At 38.1% G+C, this 18123-nt stretch overlaps 1 protein-coding gene across 2 annotated transcripts in view; it reads left to right on the top strand.

The window, feature by feature from the left end:
- The window catches only part of mast2 (microtubule associated serine/threonine kinase 2), a 61530-nt gene that overhangs the window by 10418 nt on the left and 32989 nt on the right, over positions 1 to 18123 (top strand). The window contains exons 3-9 of one of the 2 annotated variants that reach the window (XM_048601942.1): positions 1391 to 1523; positions 2847 to 2914; positions 5629 to 5714; positions 6217 to 6425; positions 7949 to 8087; positions 12038 to 12170; positions 13047 to 13212. In XM_048601942.1, the coding sequence (XP_048457899.1) occupies positions 1391 to 1523; positions 2847 to 2914; positions 5629 to 5714; positions 6217 to 6425; positions 7949 to 8087; positions 12038 to 12170; positions 13047 to 13212 (934 nt within the window). Of the gene's footprint in view, positions 1 to 1390; positions 1586 to 2846; positions 2915 to 5628; positions 5715 to 6216; positions 6426 to 7948; positions 8088 to 12037; positions 12171 to 13046; positions 13213 to 18123 lie in introns of those variants that run through there. The other variant, XM_048601944.1, reaches the window with a different exon arrangement.

Raw genomic sequence — 18123 nt, 5'->3', positions numbered from 1 at the left:
AGCATCTGCAGTTTTTTTTGTCTCTAAGCAAGATAATGCCAAATACCTGCTGCATATCATAATAGCTTGTATATTCTCAGAATAATAAAATTGCACGATACACAGAGAGTCTCTAGCTTCCATTTTCTGCCACTGGTCCTAACACACAGTCTACACTTTATTAAATGTATTAATTGCCTTGTGTTTACGAGAACTAACAAACTGCGATAGATTTGAATTGTTCAGGGTCATAGTTCATGGTTCTGTGAGATCAAAAAAATGTAACAGGCACGTTACCAACATAGTCATATCTTCTTCCTGTTAACACTCGGGTTCTCTATGGAGTTCACTATTTTAAAATAGGCATAATTAAGCACATCTTCAAGTTGAACAGCATATAAATGCTGAAGCTTACTTTTGGTGTACACTGCATTAATGAAAGCCGAATGGTTTCTATTGAAATTTACTCAGGCCAGTAATTCCAGCAATCTGCAGTATTCTTGTAGAAAACACAGTAAGCCTGAATGTATGTGGCACGCTGCACCACATTTACTGAAATGAATGGCCTGGACTTTCTGATGATCAGATAGTTATTTCTGCAAAAGAGATGGGAGTTGTGTGTCCTGTGGAATCCCAATGTATTATGCTCCAACACATTTGCCCAGAATATTGAAGATTCCGATGATCAATTCTTCTTCTCCTAGAACCATTTGAAAGTATGCAGTTAAATTGGAGAATGGGAGAGTTTTGCTGCAGTTAATAATTGCCAAGAAAAGTTAGACCATTAAAAACCTAGCGTAACTCCTTGGCAACTGTTAACACCTCAACTTGCCACAGGCAGCCCCAATGACACTTCTCCCACAGAAAGACTGCTTACACCCCCTGGGACCTTACCTGATAGCAGCCCGATGCTGCTCCCTGCCCAAGAACAGACACACACCTCCATTTGTTCAGGACTCGGCATCCCCTCCTCCTCTTCCCCTCCTTGGCTGGCTGGAGTCAACATTCCTCCCCCACTGCTGTTGGCATTTCCGGCTTTCCCAGAGAAATAGTTGATGTAAACTGTAGATCCGAGAGTAAATGTTTTCTTCAGGATTTCATATTTATGTGGACATTTTTTGACATTTAAAGTAGATTAAGTTGTGACGGTACAAAACAAAAATACAAACCATTTACTTTAATCATGTTTGCAACTGAAGTAGTTAGGTTTTTGCCTTGAATGCTTAATTTACACACTATGGCATCAAATGGTACAACACTGCAGATGCTGGTAGGGTTTCTGTTCTTAAAAATGTTTGAGGAAAATGCTGAAAAATAAGGAAAGAAAACAAAGAGTGCTATGATGACATCATTTACCATCTATATTTGATTCAAATTGAAATGTTGAAAGAGATGGGTTTTGTGTTTGCAGGAGTTTGATCCTGAGGAATTCTATCATTTGTTGGAAGCAGCTGAAGGCCATGCCAAAGAAGGGCAAGGAATCAAGACTGATATTCCCCGTTACATCATCAGTCAGCTGGGGCTCACCAGGGATCCCTTGGAGGGTAGGGGATTTTACAGAAGATACAAAAATACTGATCGAGCAAAACCAGCTTTCTTGCAGAAGGTCTGGAGTTCATCAATTAAAATGCTAGTTAGAACATTTTTTGGACTGAAAGTGGTTGACAGTAAGAATGGATTAAAATCAAATATGGTGCTATTAATATTTGCATACAAATTTAAGTTAATAAGAGTGTGCAAAATACAAAACCCGTGTTGAATTTAGTTGATGTTGCTTAGGCTGTCTCAGCAGCAGTCTTTCTACGTTTGAAAAGTTCATATTCTGGCTATTTATGTAAAACAACATCTTATCTCAAAATGTTCAGTTTGTTACTTCTACTATTTTATCCTGACCTTTTTTTATACTTTTGTATCTTTTATCTTCATAACCTCCCTAATATTTTGGTTCTGCCAATAATTAGTTGTTTTCTCTTCATTTCTGAGGGGTGAAAACGTGAGATTGTTTCAGAGGTGCGAATGTCCATGAAGAAAGCCTTTTAACTGTAAAATAATACATTCACTTGCTCTTTGGATATTGTAATAAATCTATCCCCATGAAATTCTTTTCTTTCACTGGAAGGAGGCAAGCACAATCTAAGCATTGAAGCACAATGAAAGTATCTCACAGTTTTGTCCAATATTCCCAACAAATCTAGAAACCATGCAAGGGTTACATTTATTCTTGCTATCGACACTAAAGTTGGTCTTAGCTAAGTGATATTTGAATAATTAGGTAAATTCTGGGAATTTCTTTCCCAAAATCTGTAATCTTCAGAAATTGTTTTAAATTTGACAGTTATAAATTAGTATTAATTCCGTTGAAGTACAAGTATCAATCTTAGCTCTTCACTTTATGAAGATTTAAGAGTAATAACAGAAATATTGAATGCTACATATTTGAAGTCATTTTGGGTAAAGTTATTTACTTTTATATGTTATCAGGGAACTTTGGATAAAATAGTTATATAAAGGAATTTCATTTTAGACAGTAATCATAGTCATAGAGTCGTACAGCATCGAAACAGACTTAGAACATAAGACAAAAGAATAGGTATACATGCTGGGAAACTGGAATTGCCTGTTAACTGAGCTGGCCTGTCCAAGTATTGCATCCGTCTTTACTCTTTTAAATCTTACCATTAGGATTCATTCAAATGCTTATTATATTGTAGCACCATAATATTTTACTGTTAAATGTGGATTTCTGACTTTAAAATTTTAACACTGAGTTTTCATAGGAATATGTACAGTTTTAGGATCATCCAGTTGTGCTGTATTTTCTGCTTTCCTTCTGCAAATAATGTATTGCCTCTACCTTGTTTAAATAGAAATGGCCCAGCTGACAAGCTATGATAGTGGCAATCCAGAGGCCCCAGAAACTGATGATTCCACTGATGTGAGTATTGGTGGTCAAAACCAAAAGACTGACTATTGTTTTGAACAAGTTATCTCAATATGTACCCACTTGCCCACCAGCGCGCTTCATAAAAGTTTACAATATCTGAGTCCATTACTGGCATTACTGGACAGTTGTGTGCAGCATTCTGAATGAGGTAAACTCATCTAAATAAGTTGCTAACTGGACTAATCGCTTTCTTTTCATATAATAACTTGTATTTATGTAGCACGTTTAGGATAATGTCATATTCCAGGAGTGTTTGCCAACAGAATTTGACACCGAACCCATTAGGAGATTTTAAGGTAGATGACCAAAAGCTTCATCAAAAAGCTTGGCTTTTTCAGCAGGAAGAAGAGGCAAAGTAATTTAGGGAGGGAGTTCCAGAGCTTATAGCCCTGGCAGCTGAAGGCACAGCCATAAGTGGTTGAGTCAATTAATTTGGGGGTGCTGAAAATGTGAGAATTGGATAAGTGCAGATATCTTGAAGAGTTGTAGTCTGGAAGAAATGACAGGATAGGGAGAAGCAAGCCCATGAAGGAATTTGAAAATAAGTTGAGAATTTAAAATTGAGGCATTGGTGAACTAGGAACCAGTTTTAGCTAGCAAACACAAGGATGATGGGTGAATGGGGCTTGGTATGAGTTAGTGCACAGGTGGCAGATTTATTAAAGCTGAAAGACGGGAGGGCCATCGGGCACGTTGAGATATTTAGGCCTAGAGGTAACCATGTCATAGAGGAGGGTTTCACAGAGATAGGAGGGTAACTACAGAAAGATAGGATTTACATGCGTTTGGAGAGGCAAGGACTTATTAGGGATGGTCAGCATGATTTTGTGTAAGAGAAGTCATGTTTCAAAAACTTGCTTACATTTTTTTGATGAGGTAATGAAAAAGATTGATGAGGGCAGAGTGGTAGACGTTGTAGTAAAGCCTTTGACAAAATTTCTCTTGGTAGACTAATCAATAAATTTAGATCATATGGGATTCGGGGTGATCTTGCCAATTGGATACAAAATTGGCTTGACAGTAGGAGACAGAGGGTGGTGGTGGAGGTTATTTCTTGGACTGAGGGCTGTGTCCGGTTCTGGGTCCACTTTTGTTGGTTATTTTATGTACAACTTGAATGAGAATATAGGAGGCATGTTTAATAAGTTTGCAGACGACACCAAAATTGGTAATATAATGGAGAGTGAAGAAGGTTATTTAAAGTTACAAAGAGATCTTGGTCAATTCAGTCAATGGGATGAGGAATGACAGATGGAATTTAATTTGGATAAATGTGAGGTATTGCATTTTGTTGAAACAATCAAGTGCAGGACTTGTACAATTAATGGTAGGGCCCTGGTCAGCGTTGTAGAACAGAGAGATCTAGAGGTTCAGGTGCATAATTCTTTGAAATTTGCGTCACAGGTAGACAGGATGGTTAAGAAGGCAGTTAGCATGCTTGCCTTCATTACTCAGACCTTTTAGTGTAGGACTTGGGACGTCATGTTGAGGTTGTACAGAATGTTGGTGAGGCCTGTTTTGGAGTACGGTGTGCATTTTTGGTTGCCCTGGATAAGGATATTATTAAATTGGAAAGGGTTCAGGAAAGATTTACTAGGATGTTGCCAGGAACAAAGGGTTTGCGGTATAAAAATAGGCTGGATGGGCTAACCTAGGAGGTTGAAGAGTGACGTTATAAAGGTTTATAAAATTGTGTGGGGCATAGATAAGGTGAATAGTAAGGGTCTTTTCCATAGGGTGGAGGCGTTCAAAACTAGGGGGCATACTTTTAAGATGAGAGGAGCAAGTTTTAAAAAGGACATGTGGGGCAATTTTTTTACACAGCATGGTTCGTGTGTGGAATGAACCGTCAGAGAAAGTGGTGGATGCAGGTAAAGTTACACCATTTGAAAGACATTTGGATAAGTATGTGAATAGGAAAGGTCTGGAGGGATATGGGCCAAATGCAGGCAAGTGGGACTAGTTCAGTTTGGAAACATGGTCAATGTGGACTAGTTGGACAGAAGGGTCTGTTTCCATGCTGTGTGACTCTATGACTGTAAGTTGTGGCATTATCTTCGCATTCCAGACAGAAACAGAACCCTTTGGTACTTACTATAATCTAGCTACATGTGCTAATGGGAAACTTAACCAGCTGTCTGCCATATCTGCTCAAGTTAGTGATAGGCCCCTTAATTGCATCATTAGGCTACCTGCTGCTTGCTGGTAGATAGTTGAACTGATGATCCAGGCTCCTTGAAATTGGTCTAGAGACAGGAAGATGCCAAAAAACCTGCAAGCTACTCTCCCACATTGATTTTTTTTTTTTTTTACCCAGCATGCTCTCCATAGACATTTGTGAATCCAACCCCAATTGTGCCATGGTTAAGTATTATGGTCTGCTAAACAGCTGAAAAGTTAAACATTTGGCAAGAAAATTAAAAAGATATTTTCAGATTTAAATCTCTGAATAACATACAGGTGTCTCATAGAATTATTGTTCAGTCTCAGTTAAGAACTTGTGTTTTGCACAACTTACTTTGCCCTCATTTTAGGTTTTTGTTGCATCTACAGGATAAGTTGGATTTAAAATTTTCTCCTTATATTTGTCATACCTTTTTCTTTTACCAATAGCTCCTTTCTGTAATGTTTAAGGATAGTGCACAGAATAACCCAGTGCCAGTGACAGAATATCAGATTTACTTGTTGAGTTTGTTTACTTTCAGGGTCAAGGTGCTGCAGTTCACACAAAGAAAACTCCATGTGAGGAAGACTTCGAAAACTTAAAGCTAATTAGCAATGGAGCCTATGGGTAAAGATTTTCATACTTAAGAAAATAGAGAGCCTAGTGAACCCTATTTCATTTTTGAGAAGAAATGTTTTCTGTAACTGGGAGTATTAATGACATTACCATTGGATATGATTTGCACAATAAAGCAGTGAAATGGAGTTAAAATGACACAACCATTGGCAATCTTTTTGTGGCTGTTCTTGGTAACTACCAAAACATCAATACAATTGAAGTAACTAAAAAATCCAAAGGAGGCTAAATGCCGCATAGACTTAAAACTGGCTCTGCATGAAATCACCTCTGTTGTTATGACCTGGAATTTTCTGTTTTGGATATAACCCAGAAATTAGATCTAAAATTGCACTTGTTCCTACGATTCAAGAAATATTAACCTAACTGTACTGTACAATCGACTGAATTGGTAACTCTGAGTAACCTTCTAAAAACATTGCCATTTTATTAGGATTGTTCTGCTACTTATACCATACAGCAGTTTTTAACTGATGCTATGAATATATTCCAGAGCTGTCTACCTTGTAAGGCATAAGGAAACTCGACAGAGGTTTGCTATGAAGAAAATTAACAAGCAGAACCTAATTCTAAGGAACCAAATCCAACAAGCTTTTGTTGAAAGAGATATCCTTACCTTCGCTGAAAACCCTTTTGTTGTCAGCATGTTTTGCTCGTTTGAGACTAAACGGCACTTGTGTATGGTAATCGAATATGTAGAAGGTTAGTTATTGAATTGTTTATGCGTGTGGTCTGTTTTTGAAAAGTAATAATGTGTCTGTTTTAGAATTGTATTCTTTCTTAGGAGATTTAAAATATGGTATATTATTTTCTGTTTATTATGGAGAACGGGAAAAGGCAGAGGAACTAAACAGTTACTTTGTGCCTTTCTTCATGGAATAATATCAGAAAATCTCCCAGAAACGATAGGCAACCAAGAGACTTGTGTAACTGAAAAGCTATGGAAATTAGCATTAATATAGCGATAGTACTTGGAACATTAACTGGATTGAGGGTTGATGAATCTCCTGGATCAGATGAGCTTCATCCCAGAGTGTTGCTTGAAGTATCAATAGAGATAGTGAATACATTGGTGATTATGCTACTTAATTCTATAGATTCTGGAACTATTCCTACTGACTGGATAGTGGCAAATGTAATCCCACCATTTAAGAAGGGAGGCAGAGGGAGAGTATAGAACCACATATGTGTTAGCTTAATTTTAGTAGGAGGGAAATGCTAGAATCTATTGTAATGATGTAATTGTGTAATATTCAGAGAAGAACAGTAAACTTGTGCTGAGTCAGCAGAGATTTTGAAAGGGAAATCGTGTTTGACAAACTTATTGGAGTTTGTTGAGGACATTACCTCAACAACAGACAAAGGAGAACCAATAAATATTTTGTATTTGGATTTTCAGATGGCTTTTGATAATGTCCCGTACAGGAAGTTAGTAAATAAAATTGGAGTGCATGGGATTAGACGTGATATGCTAGTATTGATTGCGAATTGGTTTACCGTAGGAATAAGGATCATTTTCAGGATAGCAGACTGTTAGTGGAATGCTGTGAGGATTTTAACTTGTTTCTCAAATTGAAATATCTACAGAATCTCAGATATTTTCCTCATGAGTGTGAATATTAATGTTTAAATACAATTATTTGAATCATTTAGTCATAGTGTGACAGCATTAAGTTGATTACCTAAGGGCTTACTGTTAAGCAGTTGACTGGCTAGTGAGTTGAGGGAGTCTCATTAGATTAGTAGAACAAAAATGTTTACATGTTTTCAAAGAATATTTTTTCACTATCTGTGAAATTTGCCTCTGAACTGATGGGCCAATTAGTAAATAAATTGCAGCAGTGTTAGCCAATAGGATCAGTTAGTACTATAGTAACTGCTAATACACTGAACCAAACCTTTAACACCACAGTTCCTGAAACCAGCTACTGCTGTATTAATATTAATGGAACTATTGGCATTTTGATGGTTACAGAAGTTCATAGTTCGGAAGTAGCCACTGAAAATGAAGCATGGAAGCAAATAACTTCTGGACTGTAGGTTGCCCACGTATATGATACAGTGTCACAGACTTTAAAATATGTTAATCTGTTGAACTTGGAGGCATGTGTAAAATTTTATGGTATTTATGTTGTTCATTAAAGGTATATTTTCAAAATCAGATTTCTACCACTGATAACTAATGATGCATTTAAATGTGTCCTTTTTTACATTTTGTACAATAGGTGGTGACTGTGCAACTTTATTAAAGAATATTGGTGCTTTGCCTGTTGAAATGGCCAGGATGTATTTTGCAGAGACTGTGTTGGCTTTGGAGTACCTACACAATTATGGTATCGTTCATCGAGACCTCAAGCCAGACAAGTATGAACTATTGTACTCACTAACTACTACCAGGGTAATAACTTGGGTTTGGGGTACTTTAGTGATAGGCTAATCCTTACAATTACTAAAATCTACAAATCAGCATAATACCTAACAACCACATGATAACAATATAAGTATATGTATATTGGCATTTTTGGGTTCTCAATACAATTGTTTAAGGATACTTAAGAACTATAAAGATTTACAGCATTGAAGAAGACCAGTCTATTTAAGTCCTAAGTCTGTGTACTGGCTCATCACTCAAGTGATCTAAACCAGTCCCATTTTGCTGCTTTCTTTCCATAACCTGAAATATTTCTCTCTTGAAGCATTTTTCCAGTCTACTATTAACAGTTTCGGTGATCTCTTTGTCAACCACTCCCTATGGTAAACCAGTCCATAACAACTGACTCTGTGAAGAAATTCCAAACCCCTCTCCTTGTTGTCTTTGTGACATCACTTTTAACTTGAACACTATCACAAGCAGTCCAACCAGAGGAAATAGTCTTTCCCTAATCATTGTACAAAACCTGTGAAGGACCTCTATGAAATATGCTTTTTTTAATTCTTTCGTCCACTGAAAATAGTTCAAGTACTCAATTGCCAGTATGGTTCGCAATTCCTTGGGCAAACTGTTACAAGTTGCTCCCTGAATATATCGAGGTTACCTTAATTTAGATTCCAACCAAATGAATCTTAATGTTAGGAAATAGCAAGCACTGCAGATGCTGGAAGTCAGAGTCGATACACTATGGAGCTGGCAGAACACAGCAGGTCAGCAGCATCAGAGGAGCAGGAAAGTCGATGTTTTGGGTCAGGACCCTTCATTAGGACTGGGGAGTCGACTTTCCTGCTCCTCTGATGCTGCCTGACCTGCTGTATTCCTCCAGCTCCACACTGTATCAAATCTTAATGTGAATAAAGAGTTGGCTGTTTATGTTGTCTTTTACCTATCCCAGAGCAAGTCATTTTTATGGGTGTAGTTTTCTTCAATTTCTTTGTAACTTAGAACACCACAATGAGTGTTTTTTTTTAAAAGAGAGAAATCAGAATTTGTGTATAAATAGACCAAAGGTAAAAGCTTCTGCAATTGCATAAAAAGGCGAGCAACCGAAGTAAACTTTGCCCCCTCAGTGGATGAGACTAGGAAGTTAATAAGAAAAATGGAAGAAACTTTATTTTACATGTATCTTCAGGTAGAGGACACTAAAAGCATCCCAATAACAGCAGAAAATCAATAGGCTAAGGTGAGAGAAAGCTAATAGGACTAAAAGCTGACTAGCTCATTGGACCTGATGGCTCACAACCAAGGCTGTTAAAAGAAGTGGCTGCGGAAATTGATAGTAATCTTGCAAAATTCCCTAAATTCTGGAAAGATACCGGCAGATTGAGAAACTACCAATATGATGTCGCTCTTCAAGAAAGATAGGAGTCAGAAAGGGGAGATAGTAGCAAAGTAGTAATGACTCAGTATTAGGCTAATGCTTTCGGGTATGAGTTCAAAATTAATTCAATTAATAAAAATAAACATTGGAACTGAAGCTAACCTCAGTACTAATGACCAGAAAACTAGCATTGATTGTCAGAAAAACCTATCTGGTTCTCTGATCTACATGAGGAAAAAGTATCTGTCAACTTTACCTGGCCTGGCCTTCATGTGACTTCTGGCCCAATTCAGCAATATGATCAATTCTAACCTCTGCACTGAAACGATCTAGCAAGACACTCGGCTCGTCCATTTGGAATGGCAACAAACGCTAACGACAATAAATAAATAAAAGCAGAAAACAATGGACCATCATCTGTGATTGGGAAAATGTGAAATATTGGAATCTGTTATTAAGGAAGTAGTAGCAGGACATTGAGGAAAATCTTACCCCTGACTTTGAACTTGGTAGGTTCAAATTTCACTCCAGAAATTTGAGTATTTAATATAGTTAGACAGTGCAATGCAGTATGGAGGGAATGCTGCACTGTCAGAGCTCTGTTTTCCAGACTGATGTCCAACTAAGACTCCATTTCCCCTGTAGCTGAATGTAAAAGAGTCCATGACACATTTCAAAAAGAGCAGAGAATTCCTCACAGTTCCCTATATTTATCTATCAACCAACATCATTGAAAGGATCAAAATGATCAGATTTTTTTGTCATTGTCATTTGTTCTCAAGTGGGCAACTGATTTACTACTTTACAGCTACGACTTTACTGCAAATAGTTCGTCGAACCACAAACATGTCACGGAAATTCCTAGAGACCTGGTTTTCAACCTGTAATGCTATCACCAAACATGTGGAATTAGACCCCGTATACAAACCCATGCAAAAAAGAACCGAAAATGACACAAGCCAACTTAACAGACCAGATCATATAAATTCCAAGCGGAGTAGAACAACATTGCTTCATCAGAGGCCGCATTGATGATGTTACCTAGCATGGTGACAAAACGTCTGTACAATAACCAGCCAGCTCAGCAAGCAAGGCAACCACCTCATCTTAAGTGGTCTAAATGTACTCACCAGGAAGAGTAGTTTCAGATTTTCCACACATGTGTCTGATCAGTTGTAATAATTAGTCAATGTAATTCATACATGAGGGGCAAAACTTCATGAAAACTTATCTTGGCACTCATTCTTCCTTCCCTGTTTCCAAACTCCCCTCATACAGCACCACTTCAAACTTCAGCCCCTTAGCTCTCTTCACCCAAGATACTAACTTCAGTTTATCCTACTGTCCAAAAAGAAAAGTGCTGCTGCTGGCTTTTCTGTTTACATTATCCTCTTGCCCTTTTTGCTCGTAAGTACTACCTGTGGGTCTTTCTTTCAAGTTCTATAGACCACATCTTTCCTCCCTTCATCCTCCCACTCCAGTTTCACACAAATGGCTGTTCCTGGCTCTTTGACTTTATTCCCTTTAAGTAATCCTATTGGAATTGCTTCCCCTACCATTACACCCATCTTGAAAGCATAGGATTCAGCTGCTTCTCTCTCTAGATCCCGTCAAAAGCTCTTAGTCTCTACCTTATTCTTGCTAACCCATACCTTTTGTAAAAGTGATCCTTGTAATGAGTTACACAGGACCAAAATGCTTGTTTTGGCTTTCAGTCTTTGAGATTAGCTTTGAGATGCATTGTGGTTGTTAGTTAATCATTAACACTGTGGTAAACCCCCGTAAATAGCTGGTAAATTCTGACCAAAACCTTCCTACATTCAGCATTGGGCATCCATCCATATTGTTCAAGATTTCTTGTACCAAAATGCATAAGGATATTGCATAAATGCCATATTTAAAGACGCCTGCTATTCCTTACTTCAGCAACTTAATTTGCCCATATTTCTTTGAAATAATGAATCTAGTTGATGCGTATATCAAATGGGTAAGTTTCAAGCCGGACTGGAATGTTTCCTCTCAGACATAGGGGAAAATAAAAATAGTTCATTCAATGTCAATTCCCTTATTAAAAACCAGCTGCATGATTGTAGGTTACATTCACTATTGTCTCTACATTTGTGCTGTAGTCAGATAATTTATGTAATGGAACATCATTGTTTACAATTTTTGACAATCTGTTTTATGTTATAACATTGCTAGTTTAAGTATATAACACCGGATTCTTCCGATTGTTTCAATTACATTAATCTTGCATTCATGAAGAATCATAAATGTTTTGAACATTGGCCTCAATTTATTATAACCATCATATCAAAGTAAGGTTAGATTAATGTCTTGAAATTAATCCACTGTATCTACATGTTATTGATGCATTCACATCTAAGTCTGTTGGTACATTGACAATTTTAAAAGTATTGACAATTTAACACCATTAATTAAATTGAAGATATGTGTGAAGTTTTAGAAGGATTCTGGACCTTTATACAATCATCTAGTACATTGCAAAACCTTTCATATATATATTACCTCTAATATTGACTGAGTTATTTGTTCTTACAGTCTGCTCATCACTTCCATGGGTCACATCAAGCTGACAGATTTTGGACTTTCAAAGATTGGTCTGATGAGCCTCACCACTAATCTATATGAAGGACATATTGAAAAAGATGCAAGAGAATTTCTTGACAAGCAGGTGATGACGGACAATGATTTTCTACTGAACATTTTTGAGTGTTATTATTACTGATCTGTTTTTGTGGCGTTATCACTGTGGAATCCATCTCGTGTTAATCTCAATGTTATGACTATAACTAACCATGATATCCTCTGCTTTATTTTGTTGACTTACCTGTGATTTCTATCCGAAAACTTTGGAGTTGGTAATTTAGTAAGAAACAATATTTCCTTAAAAAATCCTGAATATAATGTACTGAGCATCAAGAAATCAGTTCTGAACAGTCACTAGACCAGAAATGTTATCTCTGCTCTCTCTCCACAGATGCTGCCAGACCTGCTGAGATTTTCCAGCAATTTCTGTTTTAGTTTAAGAAATTGTCCCACTTTGTTGTAAGGAATGAAGTGTTGCTTGAGGCTATCAATCTGTAATCTTAGTGCATTATTAGTTTTCTTCCCGTTAATTTGTCCTCAAGTTGTTTCTTTTAAGTTTTAGTTGATCATGTCTACTTGGAAAATTGTCAAGCATCCATCATTCTGTCTTATCAGGTGACAATTGTCAAATGCTCACTAAATTAATGTCTATGTATCAGTTATCCCATCCTATATATTCCAGCATGATGTAGGATCAGCTCTTTCTTCTTACAGTGAATGGTACACTACATTTTTGTGATGCTTTTTATATATTAATAAACCAGCTAGTTTATTGAACTGTTTCATTTTCTGAAAATGAGTGGTTAGAAAATCTCCTAAAATGAATGTTTTGTTCATTTCTTCATGTTAACGTTTGCTAAACTGAAAAACCTTTTGCTGAGCTGTAGATTTTATGAATGAGGATTTATATGTATGGAGATATAAGCTTTATAAAAACAGGACTTTTTTTGTCTTGACAAAGGTATGTGGAACTCCAGAATATATCGCTCCTGAAGTGATACTGCGGCAGGGTTATGGAAAACCAGTGGATTGGTGGGCCATGGGTATAATCCTGTATGAATTTCTAGTCGGATGTGTTCCTTTCTTTGGAGATACTCCAGAGGAACTGTTTGGACAAGTGATAAGCGGTACATAATATTTTGGATTTTTAGTCTTCTTTACACCAACTATGATTTGTGGAGAACTTTAGAGAAAAGCAGCAAATAAATCCTTCAGTCTTAAGTTGCTTCTAGAATCCTGAAGCTTTGTTGATTTTGAAGTGATAATGACAGTGAAACTGCTGACCTCTGACATTATGACATTACTGAAAGCAACAGTAGCTTCAGGATTCTGCTGTATGACTCTGTGCACAGACCACCACAGAAATATGGAGCTGTCAGTGATTCGCTGCTCAACGAGGTGTGCTCTAGATTGGCAACCCCTCAACAACCAGTAAATTTAGAAAGAAATCCAATTTATTGTTGTTTGTCTTGCTGTAAAACCTTTGACAAAGTAAGTAACTTGAGTTTTTCAACTGCACTCAAAGTTCATGGGTATAGTTCAGCACCCTCACTGGCACTGACAAGCTGGTTTTAATTTTATGGAAATCCTAATTTCCCCATTATGATCAAAAAACAAAATTCCACAATTATACCAGCTTTTTAAATTTGCTTTTAAAGTTAGTTTATATTTTAGCTTCTATCTTATTTCAGTCAAAATTGATCTCACAACCTGAAAATTTAAATTAGAAATTATTATTGTTTGTCGTTTTAACTTCCTGCATTGCTGTCTCTGAGAATATTTTTGAATGATTACAAGCAGAGCAAGCAGCCTGACATTATTGCTGCTGGATACATTGTTCAGGAGGTCCCTTGACTTCGTAGCTGGTTTTAAACTTCCTTGATTTGGTGCCAGGAAAGATGAAATCCACGCCACAGACATTGTTCTTCTTGGGCAACTTCCATCAATGCTGTTGCTTTACAGTTGACTTCAAAGGTCAATGGTTATTTCTGCAGTGGAAGTCAAAATCCCTTTAGACTGTTCATTGTCATCCAAGAAAAATTCCAGTTTTCTAATTGTCTTAGGGTAGTCTATCCACTAAGTGCAGTTATTGCTGCTTTATTTTAGGCACACACAAAAATGATTTGTGCATTATTTTAATAAAGTTGTAAATCTAGTTTTAAATGTCTTAACAACTTGTTAAAGTATTGGAAATAATAGTTTAGTACAAGTGTGTTTAACAATGTGTTAGAATAATATTGAGTCAATTTTACATACAATTACTTTGAAATTATACTACAGAGACAGGTGGTGCTAATCCTCCAGGCAAGCAGTAGTCTTAACTCATGTGCCCACCCTGTTCCCGTATCCTTTTATTACCAACTCCCTCAACCATCTATGTTATCGATTTTTAAATGTTAACTTGGTTTCAGTTTTAATCTGTAACACCAGTAGAACATTTCACATTCACAGAACCTTTTATTTTTAGCATTTCTCCTACCTTCAGTGCTAATTTTCTTGTAATTAATCTTGTATTTGGGTCCCAATTTTGGTCCCCATCTTTCGAATGGACTATTCAGTTATTTTCAGATGGTATGGAAAAGTGTGAGCAATGCATGACGTAAGATTGACTTCCCTGGGCCTTCGCTGTCTCTCTCTCAATCTCTCGCTCGCTGTCTCTCACTCGCTGTCTCACTCTTGCTCTCTCTCCCTCTCCCTGTCTGCAAAACAGAAAACTGAGAGGGGATTTGACAGAAATGTTTAACATTATTAGAGGTTTGTAAAAATTTGAACTAAATAGTTTTTCCTTCTGAGATATTTGTAATATTGATAGTCACAGGTGAGGTGCTGGAAGACTGAAGGTTGGCTAACATTAGGGATAACATTACACCTATACCTGGGGAGGATATTCCTGGGACTATGTCCAGGGAAATTATTCGGGTGAAACTGAGAAATAAGAAAGGAATGATCACCTTATTGGGATTGTACTATAGACCCTCCAATAGTCAGCAGGAAATTGAGAAACAAATTTGTAAGGAGATCTCAGTTATCTGTAAGAATAATAAGTGGTTATGGTAGAGGATTTTAACTTTCCAAACATAGGCTGGGACTTCCATAATGTTAAGGCTTGGATAGAGAGGAATTTGTTAAGTGTGTACAAGAAATTTTTCTGATTCAGTATGTGGATGTACAAATAGAGAAGGTGCAAAACTTGACCTACTGTTGGGAACTAAAGCAGGACAGGTGACTGAGGTGTCAGTGGGGGAGCACTCTGGGGTTACTGACCATAATTCTATTAGTTTTTAAAATAGTGATGGAAAAGGATAGACCGGATCTAAAAGTTCAAGTTCTAAATTGGAGGAAGGCCAACTTTTGCGGTTTTAGGCAAGAACTTTCAGAAGTTGACTGGGAGCGGATGTTCACAAGTAAAAGAACAGTTGGAAAATGGGAAGCTTTCAAAAATGAGATAACAAGAGGCCAGTATGTTACTGTTAGGGTGAAGGGTAATGCTGGTAGGTATAGGGAATGCAGGATGACTGGGGAAATTGAGGTTTTGGTCAAGAATAAGAAGGAAGCATATGTCAGGTATAGACAGCAGAAATTGAATGAATCCCTAGAACAGTATAAAGGCAGTAGGAGTATACTTGAGAGAGAAATCAGAAGGGGACATGAGATAGCTTTGGCAAATAGGATTAAGGAGGGATTCCAAAAGGGATTCTACAAATACATTAAGGACAACAGGGTAACTAGGGGTGAGAATAGGGCTCCTTAAAGATCAGCAAGGTCATCTATATGTGAACAAAAGAACAAAAAGAACAAAGAAGGAAAGCATAGGAACAGGCCCTTTGGCCCTCCACCCTGTGCCGATCATCATGCCCTGACTAAACTAAAAAACAAACCTTCTGCCTGTGTTTGGTCCGTATCCCTCTATTCTCTCCCCATTCAGGTAACCATCCAGATGCCTGTTAAAGATGTGGAACTGCAGAAGATGGCGAGATTCTAAACAATTATTTTCCATCAGCGTTTTCTATAGAGAAAGATTTGGGAGCTAAAGAACATGGGGAAATAAATAGTGACATCTTGAAAAATGTCCATATTACAGAGGAGGAGTTGCTGGACATCTTAAAATGCATAAAGGTGGATAAATCCCCAGACCTGATCAGGTGTACCCCAGAACTCTGTGAGAAGCTAGGGAAGTGATTGTTGGGCCCTTTGCTGAGATATTTGTATCATTGATAGCCATAGGTGAGGTGCTGGAAGACTGGAGGTTGGGTAACGTGGTGCCACTATTTAAGAAAGGTGGTAAGGGAAAGCCAGGGAACGATAGACCCGTGAGCCTGACATCAGTGGTGGGCAAGTTGTTGGAGGGAATCCTGAGAGACAGGATTTGCATGTATTTGGAAAGGCAAGGACTGATTAAGAAAAGTCAATATGGCTTTGTGTGTGGGAAATCTTTGAAGAAGTAATGACGAGGATTGATGAAGGCGTTCAACAAGGTTCCTCATGGTAGACTGGTTAGCCAGGTTAGATCACATGGAATAGAGGGAGAACTAGCCATTTGGATACAGAACTGGCTCCAAGGAAGAAGACAGAGGGTAGTGATGGAGGGTTGCTTTTCAGACTGGAGACCTGTGACCAGCGGTGTGCTCCAAGGATCAGTGCTGGGTCCACTGCTTTTTGTCATTTATATAAATGATATGGACGTGAATATAGGAAGTATGGTTAGTGAGTTTGCAGACGACACTTAAAGTGGAGGCGTATTGGACAGTGAAGAAGGTTACTTCAGAGTACAACGGGATCTTGATCAGATGGGCCAATGGGCCAAGGAGTGGCAGATGGACTTTTAATTTAGATAAATGTGAGGTACTGCATTTTGGAAAGGCAAATCAGAGCAGGATTTAGACAGTTAATGGTAAGGTCCTGGCGAGTGTTGCTGAAAAAAGAGACCCTGGAATGGAGGTTCATAGTTCCTTGAAATTGGAGCCGCGGATAGACAGGATAGTGAAGAAGGTGTTTGGTATGCTTCCCTTTATTGGTCAGTGCATTGTATATAGGATTTGGGAGGTCATGTTGCAGCTGTACAGGATATTGGTTAGGCCACTTTTGGAATACTGCGTGCAATTCTGTTCTCCGCGCTATAGGAAGGATATTGTGAAACTTGAAAGAGTTCAGAAAAGATTTACAAGGATGTTGCCGGGGTTGGAGGGTTTGAGCTAGAGGGAGAGGCTGAATAGGCTGGGGCTGTTTTCCCTGGAGCTTCGGAGGCTGAGGGGTGACCTTGTAGAGGTTTATAAGGGGCATGATAGGGAAAATAGACAAAGCCCTTTCGCTGGGTGAGGGAGTCCAAAACTCGAGGACATAGGTTTAATGTGAGGGGAAAGATTTAAAAGGGACCTAAGAGGCATCGTTTTCACGCAGAGGATGGTGCGTGAATGGAATAAGCTGCCAGAGGAAGTAGTGGAGGCTGGTAGAATTACAACATTCAGAAGGTATCTGGATGGGTATATGAATAGGAAGAGGGATGTGGGCCAAATGCTGGGAAATGGGACTAGATTTATTTAGGATATCTGGTCGGCATGGATGAGTTGGACCAAAAGGTCTGTTACCATACTGTACATCTCTATGACCCAAATAACTAAAGGGATACTTGCACATAATTGGAATTCAGTGTTGAATGTGCAATGGCATTGTCTGCTGACAGCAACTGTAGGCAACTAAGCATGAGCGCTCATTCGAGAATGCACTGCTGCCGTCACATAGACTTTACAAGTGACGTCACATGCAAATGGACAGAGAATTGTGAGATGTTGAACTATGGTTCATTGGAGAGATGGTGCTCAGGCTGGAGGGGGAACCTCAAAGTGAGAAGGAGGAGGGCCCAGAAGTGGGGGTGGGGTGTGAGCTGAAGAATACTGTCACTGGATAGACCAGATAAACCAATATCTCTCCTGCCTCTAACGGTTACTGTGTATATTGTGCTATGTTCCAAAAGATAGATTTCAATGATATAAATAAGGAAAATCTAAGTGTGCTGTCTAAATAAAAACCAAAAGAACTGC

This window comes from Rhincodon typus, chromosome 10, assembly GCF_021869965.1.
Source record: "Rhincodon typus isolate 14 chromosome 10, sRhiTyp1.1, whole genome shotgun sequence".
Taxonomy (NCBI): Eukaryota; Metazoa; Chordata; class Chondrichthyes; order Orectolobiformes; family Rhincodontidae; genus Rhincodon; species Rhincodon typus.
The sequence above is the reverse complement of the archived record's forward strand: the minus strand, read 5'-3'. Positions and strand labels throughout refer to the sequence as shown.